The sequence below is a fragment of the Oryza brachyantha genome, chromosome 9, assembly GCF_000231095.2.
Source record: "Oryza brachyantha chromosome 9, ObraRS2, whole genome shotgun sequence".
Taxonomy (NCBI): domain Eukaryota; kingdom Viridiplantae; phylum Streptophyta; class Magnoliopsida; order Poales; family Poaceae; genus Oryza; species Oryza brachyantha.
Genome location: NC_023171.2, coordinates 2,539,583 through 2,550,774, shown reverse-complemented (window position 1 = coordinate 2,550,774; position 11,192 = coordinate 2,539,583). Strand labels below are relative to the sequence as shown.

Here is an 11,192-nt window from a genome sequence, read left to right as displayed (position 1 = left end):
CGGCGGCGGCCGTTGCGGCGGCGGCGGTTGCGGCGGCGGCGCGGAGTCGGACTCGGCGCGGGGACGGCGCGGCGCGGGCTGGCGCGGAGGCGACGAAACGGTCAATGACAGGTGGGCCCCACCTGTCAGTGGCGCGAGAGAGGAGGGAGGCGGCGCAGACTCGCGGCGCGGGCGCGGACGCGGGAGCTAGGCCGAGCGGTGGCCCAGGCGGGGGCACGCGCGGGCGGAGGGAAGCGGCCGGCGCGGCTGGGCCGGCCGAGGGGGAGTGGGCTGGCTTGGCTGGGCCGGCCCGGGAAGGAAGGAAAAGAAAAGAGAAAAAGAAAAAGAAAAGGAGGGAGGAAAATTGGACTTCGGCCCAATTTGAGGAGGAAGGGAAAAAGAAAGGAAAAAGGAGGGAAAAGGAAAACCCCACTTTTGCCGAGTTTTAAATTAATTTGTTTGGCCAAATTTTATACTTCTGCAATTTGAATTTAAATCGAGTTAGTCGATTTGCGAGCCTCGATTTAATTGAATTAGGTTCCTTTAGAGGGATTCTTCGTGAGTTAATTAAGCCAATTGTTATTTACGGATTTCCTTTTACGGTTTAGGCTTAGGACGAAACTCCGGGTGTGACAGTTAGACACCGGATAAAATAAATTAGAGATAGAGACCGGTTTAAAAAATTCAGAATCCACCCTATCTGATTTTCTAATGTGTTCTACTCCTACTCAAACAAGAAATTCGTGTCCTACTCTGAAAAGAAGAGATGAATATGAGTTTGTTTTGGTGATCGATAGATCATAAAAACTCCGTACTAAATTCGAGATTATCCCAAGCCCAACCATTGCCATAAAAATAGAGAGACAGAGGAGGAGGGGACACCCAAGTTCTTTGTTCTAAAACCAAAACCATAATTGCCCGATCAATTAGGCACTGGAAGGGGTCGTGACGTGATCTCAAAAGAAGACTGTAGGTTTAGAAGTGATCACCGACAATCTAATCTCGTTGGAGACGAAGGTCGTCAACGCCCACATCAAGCTACCAAGAGAAAAAGGAGAGAAGAAAACAGAGCATAAGGATCGATTCAATCACGATGGCTTCTCAACCAGGTAAGTAGATCAATTTAATTTTGCATTAACAGAGATGATCAATATTAGGCTAAGATTATAAATCAATGCTGGATCAGATAACCCAACAAAAAGGAGAGTAGATACATATCTTGCTGTTTTATGTTGATTTTTTTGTTGCTATAATTTTTGGTGTACTTTATGCTCATACATTTTTAACCATTAAATATATATCCGTTAAAATTCACTCATTTCTAATTATTATCGCGATACATAATAGCATCAAAATTTAGTTGTTCAAAATGTATCCTTAATAATACAAATATAAGATTAGTTGAAAATATTATTTTAATATAGGATGGTGTAATATAAAAGAATGTAACATACATAATCTGTTAGAGTAAAAAGAGATATGAATCGAGAATCTTAGACATTCGAACGATCAAATATAGATGATGTCGAATGCTAACTTACCCCAAATGTACGTAAAGCCGAACGCGGCCTGAGTCCGAGTTGTCTACTAGACCTTCCCGTCTCCTCGCGAGTTCGGAGCCTGATCTCCATCCGGCGAGCAGCGGCGCCAGTTCCCTGCTTCGATTGAATCCTCGCCGGTGAGGTGAGCACTCGTACCAGCATCCTCTATCTCTCGCATCTCTATCTATCCCACTTCTTTTCCCCTCGTCAATTTGCTTTCTCTAGATCTGAAAGGTTTATGTATTTGCCTCGTAACGTCGGAAGAGGGTAGGAGGAGGGGTGCCATGTCGGGGATCCTTGCGTGGGCGGTCGACGTGGTAGGAGGGGCTGGCGCCGCCAACGACGACGAAGCCGACGACGCTCGTGCCGCGGCATCCGCGGCCATGACCCCGGAGCAGCGGCTCCGTGCCGCTGAGCTTGATGCGAGGGCGGCGTCGCTGCGGCGCTCGATCCACGACCTCCGCCTCCGGGTGCCCCCGCCCCACGTGGCGCAGCGGCTGCCGCATCTCCATGCTCACTCCCTCGCCTCGTCGGCCGCCCTCGCGCTCCAGCTCAACGCCCACTCCTCCACCAAGGAACAGGTAAAACCATCGTTTCTGTATCTTGCTTCTGTTTTACTATTTATCTTCTTTTTCAGTTTTTCTCACATAACAGTACACTATCTCACAAGGTTCAGTTGGCATGATATTTTTAAAACATGCTGATTTCCTTGTTTTCCATAATGACTAGAGAACAACAGTTATCCCTACAACAACTAAGTTTTGCATAGCTTTGTTGAATTGTGACAGCCAAACTCCAAATTAATCCATTCAAAGTATCGGGCTCCTTAAACCAAAACACAACATGTAACATTCCATATGAATCTTGGTAGAGGACACTTGAGAAATAGATGCTCAGCTGTCTTCACACTAGTGCAAAATTGACATTTATTAGCTTATCCTTTCCATCCAAGTTTTTAATCAAACTATCCTTTGTCATGATAATTTTTATTGGAATTAACCACAGAAACACGTTAATTTTTAAATTTAACTTGGCCTCCCAATGTTTTCCTGAGAGTAAGTTGTTCGTCGTAGTTTTAATTCTTTGTAAAATAAATTGATCATAAAGTGGCCATGTTTAGTAATGAAAAACTCATTTATCTTTCTGGTTATTCAGTTAGTCTGACATAACATTTGCAATTTCTTCCATGAAATCAGTCTCTCACCATAAAGAGCCCTCCAAAACGTAAAGAACTTCTATCCTGCATTCTCTCATAGCCTTTGCAACTGTAACATTCTTAGAAGATACATCATATAGATTTCTCTGGTAATGAAAAACTCATTTATCTTTCTGGTTATTCAGTTAGTCTGACATAACACTTGCAATTTCTTCCATGAAATCAGTCTCTCACCATAAAGAGCCCTCCAAAACGTAAAGAACTTCTATCCTGCATTCACACATAGCCTTTGCAACTGTAACATTCTTAGAAGATACATCATATAGATTTCTCTGGAAAGCTTCGTGTCAGTGACCTTCCACCAATCCAGTTGTCCTACCCAAAACTGTTAGTATGTCTTTCAAATGTTCCCTTTTTTCAGGGTTGCACATACCTCTCACTCCAGACCAATTCTTTTATGATTTCTTCTTAATGTTTTAATAACCTTCCTCTTATGCTCTTATGCATTTTGGTGTGGCCTCGAAAAAATCTCAAGGTTTCCAATTTTTAGGATTAAAATTTCCTTCGATGCAAACAGAACAAATTAGGAACAAGGGAACAGAAAGTTGAATTGATAGATTGCTGTCTCTGGAGGCTAAACTACGGTTCCAGAAACGCAAAGTTATGCGGTATCCATTCTTCGACGGTACCATGCCATTCCATCACACCTAATCACATATGAACATCCAATTCAAATTTTAGGTAACAACTGATTCTAGAAATGTAACAATTTTTGGCTGGGCTGGCCCAAGCAAGGCCAGCCAGATTGTATTAAGCAGATCGGAAAAAAACATGAAGGAAAAGACGGCAACAGGGTGCCGAGAGGAAAAAAGAAGTTGCTATACAGTCAGGCTTAGCTAGCCATGGTCATCAAAATTGTAAAGAAGCCGGCCATGATCCAGACCCTAATTTCCTCCCGCAGGTCACTAAAAAGGTCTGCAGCAGATGTAAACTTCTGGTTGAAAATCCTTGCATTACGTTCTTTCCAGATTAGCCAGCAGGTTAGCATCACTAGAGTATCAAAAGCCCCTCTGAATTTTGCCCTGAAATTCATTCTTGCCAGCAACCACCATTCGCCCAGGTCCTGTGAGGAGTCATTCGGCAGATCAAAGTGGACGTTTGTCCAGCTGCACACCAGGCGCCAAACCGCAGTGGTGAAGCCACAGTTCACCAAGAGGTGATCAACAGTCTCGAAGGCAATAGAACAGAGGGCGCAGCTCTGATTATGTGGCCAATTTCTGCGAGCAAGATTGTCTGCTGTGAGGCATTTCTTCTTTAAAGCAAGCCACATAAAGAAACGAACCCGGGGCATTGCCCTTGTTTTCCAGATTAGAAATGTAACAATTCAAACATATAAACAAATTACCTCATAATTTGACAGTATAGGTGTTGTGTGTGTATCCATGATATTGCTGTTCTCATTGACCAGGACCAGGCATATGGCACAAGGTGAACGGTGCACCATGTGGTGGAATAAGGAGACCCAATTATCGATCTCTAGATCTGATGCCTAGTGCATGCTAGTGCAAAGAAAGCATCACATGCTGGCCTGTTCTTCAACCTATTGGATGCAGATACATGAGCCATCCTGTACTGCAATGCATTTGGTTGCATGCACGATCTTGCTTGGGTGGGTAAATGAAGTTGAGTTATTTGCATGGGCTTTGTGGTGTCTAATTAGTGACGAATTGTCTTCCTTCTTCCTGGAAGGTATTTATTATTTAAACCATTTTATTTTAATGTTTTAAAAATAAACCCTCCCAAATTTTATTTTCAAATCTAAATCTTTTGGCCATGCCAATTTTGGTGGCATGGCATTTAGATATGTTTCGGTGTGGCAAGGACCTCCACATATCAATGTAAAAACTGATCATGGGTAGTAAGTACAAAACTTCCAAACACGAGCTGGTGTCTTTTGCAATTTCCTCAGGCTAAGTGGCTGCCATTGATTTGTATCTGGATTCCGGAGTGGGACAATATGATGGTTTTGTTGCTATTGTTGCATATTATAGTTGGTTGCAAACATTTTTTTCACTGTTTTAAGAATCAACATCCTGGGCAGGATTGTTTTTCTTTTCACACGATCAGAACTTAATATCAAAATTATATAAACAATTCTAATGTATATCGAAAAACACATAGGGCTTGTTTGGCCTATCCTTAACATAATTTGTTAGGGGTTATTTTAGTAATTCACCAGTATTTTGGTATCAAACAACACATCTTCCTCATCTGTACCATACAGAATTATGATTTTGTTAGGGTAGTGAACTAAACTGGCCCATGTACTTTATGTCAAATTGTTCCCTTTTTCTACTTTTTAGTTAACAATAATTATGTTCATATTTTTTACTTTTTAATCACGTTTGTGAATCTCAGTGCATTTATTCATATTACATCAAATTAATCTTATTATTTGGACCTTGTCTAAGTGTTTTTTTTCCTAAAGTAATCATTTTGTTCAATTATTCTGAGTATCATAGGTTTGCATATTTTGCATTTCTTATGGACTTCTGTAATACAATTCACAGACCTTTTGTAGGCGGTGCAGAGAGAGATAACTCTTCAAGAAGAAAATGCAGCCTATGAGAAAGCTATATCAAATTGTCGACAGAAAATTCAGGAAAAACAGATGGAGATCACTCTGCTTCAGAGTAATCTGAAGGTACATTATTCATAATTGTACCAACGAAGTGGTTCTACACTTGGATCATCATCCCTCTCTCTCTCTCTCTCTCTCTCTCTCTCTCTCGCTCGCTCATGGTTTCCTCATCTGATGTTGCTAAGCACATTATATCTCTAGCGATGGCACATTCTAGAGAGCACCTTTTTTTAAGCAATTGGCACTAGGGAGGATATGTGAGATAATGTGAAGGAATAAATTGTGAACTATGAAAGAACTGCATGTACACTATGCTCTGCAATGAAATGATGCTATTGGAGAAAATATTATATCGGAGGGATGTGGGTTATTTTTTTATGTACTAGACGAATACCAGTTTGTTACATCTAGATTAAGTATCTCATAAATTCTGAACTTCTAAAGCTGCACATAATTTTCAATTGAATTTGAATATCAATCTGCAAATAAGTTTTCTACAAAACACCTGTACAAATAACATAATTATCTAGAGAAGTCATCACATGCATGTTGTATAGAAGATCCCATGGCAGTTGTTGTTGGATAGAAGAGTCACCGCCACCACAATCACTACTTTTTTTGTATTAGTAAAAGAGCTTGCATTCTTTTGAACAACTGAGAGCTTTACCTATATATTGTTTATTCTTTATCTCCACCTGGCTACTGTATCTGTCCAAATGGTAATCTTGAATAAGCAGGGTAAAAAGCAAGCAGCATAGTCTTCATCATAATTGGTTCCTCTCCAACTGAGCAATATATCCTTATATATTTTTGAACAGATTATTTTCTTTTCCTACCAGAGCTGTACTGGAACTCGCACATTACCTTAGTAGAAAATGATGTTTGCAGGAAATGGAAATTTCGGAGCACGATTTGAAGGCACAGCTTGACAATGCTCTGAATGAGCAATATGCTTCTCAAAATAAAGCATCAACAGCTGCTTCTGAGAATACTGGAAATGCTTTGATGGAAGCTGAATCGTTGATTAATATCAAGTCTAAAGATCTGAAAGAGAAGAACGAAGAGCTGGTATGATACTCAATAGAATCATTTCTCAATCTCAAATAGTTAGTAGGTTTATAACCAGTTCTTCTAACAGAAATTGTTGGAAAGAAATCTGCAAGCACTGGAGATGGAGTGGTCCTTGGTTGAAAGAGAATCATTCAAGAATCCGACTCCTGGTAAATTTTAATTGTTTTTCCTGGTAAACATTTTTAAATTATCTTATTTGCATCATCATTAGTTGAAGGGAAATATGATCAGTCTGAATTAATAACTTTAAACACATGGCACTCCATTCCTTGTAGCCTTCCATGATTTTCTTTTTCTGGAATATTTCCTTGGGCTACATCTACATGTATACCCTACCAAATGATTTCCGAAGGACAGCATAGATAATTTCAATGTATACATAGGAATTACATTATTGTAGACTCTGGATTCTTGAGTTATATGTGTACCCTTGTGGTACATAACCCCAAGTTCTCTGCTATTAAGATTTACAAAATTCCACCTCTATTCAAATTCCTGCTAATTTTAATGTCTTAGGACAAAATATCATCCAAAACAAGTAAACAGCAAAGGATTAAATTGTCCATCTTAATCAACCAATGGTTCAGCATTACATGGAGATTTTGTCTCCCAGGTCATTGTTTGGGATTTAAATGGTTTGGTTCTCTGATAGTTACTCTAAGCCAAATAATTAAACCATTTGAGATATGCAATCCATACCACTTAAAGTTATTCATGATTCAAGGGTGTAATATTACCATTATCACTGAATTAAGACATTGCTTTTGGAATGTTATGAATAGCACTTGTATTCATTATGGAGGCATTAGGCCCAAATATATACATGTACAGGTGTGGGTAAATATGCACAAATCCCCTTATACAATAGGGAAACTACAAGAATACATATACACCTAACACTGAAGACTCATTCCTTTAGCAGAACTGATGCTACCTACTGTTGTAATTACACCTTATGAGATGGCCAAAGGGCCAGACTGTCTGGTAGTCCATGAATCCAAAATCCACTCATAGTTAAACATGTCGTTACAAAGAATGGTCACTGCCTTGTTAAGTGGCAGCTACTCTATTTGTGAAATGAATTGGCCTGGAGTTCATAAAATAATTTTAAGAACTGTATTTTTTTATTGAATTACTATGGAGGAGTCCTCCGTAGTTGATATATGAGTAAATTACACTAACAGTAAATGAACTTGCAAGGTGGGTGTAGTTTAGTACACGAACTTACATTGTATGTGTGGACCAAGTCTAGTGATACAGAGGGGAATACTGATTAGGACGTTATATGGACATGCACATGAGAAGAGCTTATGTTAGCGGTATGTTTAACATAACAACTTAACATGATATTCTCAATATCAATTTGTTTCCCACAAATCAACACAAATCCTAAATTAGTATTACTCCATAAATCTGATAAAAATCATCACTATTCTTTTTTGCAATGAACTAGCTACAAGTGCAAAACAAAACTAAGAAAACATTATTCTCTTTTTTTAAAATAGTATTTAAAATGGAGAACTTCTCCATAAAGATCATAACATTAGTTTCAATTCTATATGGACAAGAATACTCACCGTGAGTGCCTACAGTGTCCTAATCACTATCCAACTCAGGAAAGTTAGATCTGCTTTGCCATCCTGACCTTGGTTCACTTGTACTACAGAAGTTCACGCACTAAAATGAACATTTGCAAGTTTGTGCTCTAGATTGCACCCACCTCACAAGTTTATGTACCACTCAATGCTGTCTGATCGACCGATCAGACCTGATCGCCATGGCACCGATCAGGTCAATCAGGACGATTAATCGTCGATCAGCCCGATTAATCGAGGCTGATTGGTAAGTAGTGCGGTATATTTACCGGAACATAATAATTCTTTATACTATTTAGTGTGCAGCATAATATACAACAATAGAGATATTATTTGAGGTTTAGATGGTACTTACCTTTGAGGGAAAGAAACCCTACAAATAATGGGCGGCACAACTAAAATTCTAAGTGACAAAAGACTGTCCAGGCTGGCCCAAAACATCATGATTGGCCTGATCGTTTGGAGCATCTGATCGGCCGATTGATTGCCCCTGATCGCTGATTAATCGGACGATCAAAAACCTGATCGACCTGATTGTTTAGAATGCCCTGATCGAGGTCAAGGGACCGATCAGCCCGATTAATCGCGATTAATCGGACGATCAGATAACATTGGTACCACTACCATAATTTACTCTTGATATATTATATAAAAAGTTATGCACAAAGGAGAGAGAGAATAAAAGCTACGAAGTCTAAATCCAATTTTCTAATAGCGATCTCTCTGGATTATGAAGTCTAGAGAAGAAGTATATGGGATAATCCTTATAAAGGCGTCTCCAAGAGTTAAACTTGCTGCATATATAACTTTTTCGCTTGTTTCCGAGTATCCCAAGCAGCATAAATAACTAATTCCACAAAATTGGATCCTATGTATGCGCTTTTGGCATTCACTAGCATTTGGGTCAAACTGAGAGAGATGTCGCATTGTATGTTAATGCGATTCCAGCATAGCCTGCTGAAGACATACTCAACAAACGATGCAATTGTGTTTCTCTCATATGATTCTGACATAAGACATGTAAGATCAGTCCTTCAGGGGCGCATGTTTCCCACTCCAGCATATCTCTTGTGTATATCCTGTTGATTAACAATAGCCATAAAAGAAACCTTAACTTTTGATACACATTTTCTCTTCCATATCCAATGTAAATAACTTGGAGGGTCAATTGAGAAATAGTTTAGTACATAGAACTTCTGTGAGGAAATATAGCACATTATGCCAAATATAAGACCACTGATCATATCCTTGCTGCAATTTTACCATGGAATCCATTTGGCACATACCAAAATATTCTGGATAAGCTTTTCCTGAAAGAGTCAGAGTAAATACCTGTTTAGGGCTTTTACCTAATGCTTTCAGGGTGGAATCCTTTCTGTTTACTGCAAATGAGAAGGCTCTAGGGAAAGCAATTGATCTACCAACATCATTCCACATGTCTTCCCAGTAAAGACAAGTTTTCCCATCCCTGACAAGCTCTCTTTTGGATTGCTGACATTGATGCAAACATTCATGTCCAAGCAAGACAATCCTGTATACTTCTACTTTTAATATTATCATGAATAATGGATACAATAACACCCCGTGGCCTGTCAGCCATAGTTTTGGTGACAAATTTGAGAGCTATACGCATTAAAGATTATGAGCCTATAGTCATTTACACCTTCATGGTTTTGCCTCTTTGGGACCAAGGTTATGAGGGACCTATTCAGGCTTTTCAACATGTATTGAGCCATTGTTGAACTGTATTTAATATCAAAACACTTTCTTTAAATCTACACATAAACACATAAACAATGATGTGTCTTTTTAGATGAATGATTGTACTTAGATTCTATTACCTGTGATAAAAATCTCCTGTGAGAACTTGTTACTTGTTATGGTCAATCAAAGGACAATCTATATTACTTGTGATACAAACCTCAACCTCCATGCGAACTTGTGATGATGAATCGAAGGACAACTAGCAGTGGCTATTTGCCAAGTTATGTTTGGTTTATGCACAACGAATGCATATTACATTTTTTTTATTTCGCGTTCTGTATATATATTTCAGTACCTCAGTGATCCTTTCTGACGTGTATGCAGCCCAGAGGGAAAAGGTCCTGGAGAAACAACTACATAGCCTCGTTGAGCAGCTGACAACTAAGCAAGTTAGTTCTAATTTTAGTCTATAAACTTCAATATGTTAATCCCAATTAACCATGACATTTTTTGATTGGTAATTTCTAGGCTCAAGCAGAAAGTCTAATCACCGATGTTCATGCCAAAGAAAAGGAATTGGAAAGGTTGAATAATGTACATAGAAATTTTCAAAGTAGTACAAATGAAGTTAGTGTGGCACGGAATCCGTTCAGGGCTGGCCTTTTTAGTGTGCATGAAGATTCTGATGCCAAAGCTGTTCGGCGACCCTATCAATCCGGTCTTAGAACAGAAGGGCTGAAAAGGTTAATGATTGTTAGGTCTGCTTTTGTTCTCTATATTTTGGTACTTCATATTGTGGTTTTTATAAAGATCTCAGTTTCAAAGCAGTAAGAAAATGTTTCTCCCCATATAAAGAGGGAACTCTGTTTCTGGTACCAAACATATAACTATTTCCTATGTATCAAGCTCTAAACTTTTTATTTCCACATAAAGAGGGAAGGTTGTTTCTACCATCAAACGTACAAATATTTAGTAAGTTCTGTACACTATAAATGTATGTTGCCTTTTATTGTAATAATCCTTATTGTAATAATCCTTATTGTGCTTCAGAAAGCGGTAAAATCTAGCCACGTCGTCATACACCAAAGATTTTCCGCGCTCGGATTTATGAGCGACGACCCACTGTTGGAGTACAGAAAATTCGTCCGTGTTTCAACTGAGACCATTAAGAGCACAAGATGTTATGATATCAGCGTTCGTGTTTCAACTGCGTTGAAAGAACAAACAATGCTACAATAGAGCACAAACAATATCACGCTGGTATGATGGCAGGTGTACCTACTATTAAACCGTTGGTATCGTGATATTGTTTGTTACTCCCTTTGTTTCGCGACGTAAAACTTTCTAGATGCTAATTAATCTAGACATATATATAGATTATATACATTTATCAATGAATGAATTTAGGCAAGGCTAGAAAATCTTATAATATGAAATGGAGGTAGTATATTTTTTATAATATAATTGAGGGGAGAGGAGGAGGAGGAAGACCATATCATGCTCAC

At 39.1% G+C, this 11,192-nt stretch overlaps 1 protein-coding gene across 1 annotated transcript; it reads left to right on the top strand.

Moving 5' to 3' along the window:
• Window positions 1-1,542: 1,542 nt before the first annotated feature.
• On the top strand, window positions 1,543-10,734 carry LOC102721509 (golgin-84). Its single transcript, XM_015843463.2, has 7 exons — window positions 1,543-1,662; window positions 1,785-2,101; window positions 5,258-5,380; window positions 6,206-6,385; window positions 6,456-6,537; window positions 10,072-10,136; window positions 10,216-10,734. The coding sequence occupies exons 2-7, from the start codon at window positions 1,805-1,807 to the stop codon at window positions 10,516-10,518; spliced, it is 1,050 nt and encodes a 349-aa protein (XP_015698949.1). The 5' UTR covers window positions 1,543-1,662; window positions 1,785-1,804; the 3' UTR covers window positions 10,519-10,734.
• The last annotated feature ends 458 nt before the right edge of the window (window positions 10,735-11,192 follow it).

What these genes read in the sequence shown, in the direction of transcription:
- LOC102721509 (XM_015843463.2), top strand. Translation starts at nt 1,805, where the DNA reads ATGTCGGGGATCCTTGCGTGGGCGGTCGACGTGGTAGGAGGGGCTGGC. An exon ending in ATTCAAGAATCCGACTCCTG is followed by an intron (nt 6,538 to 10,071) that starts GTAAATTTTAAT and finishes ACGTGTATGCAG; the next exon opens with CCCAGAGGGAAAAGGTCCTG. An exon ending in AGCAGCTGACAACTAAGCAA is followed by an intron (nt 10,137 to 10,215) that starts GTTAGTTCTAAT and finishes GGTAATTTCTAG; the next exon opens with GCTCAAGCAGAAAGTCTAAT.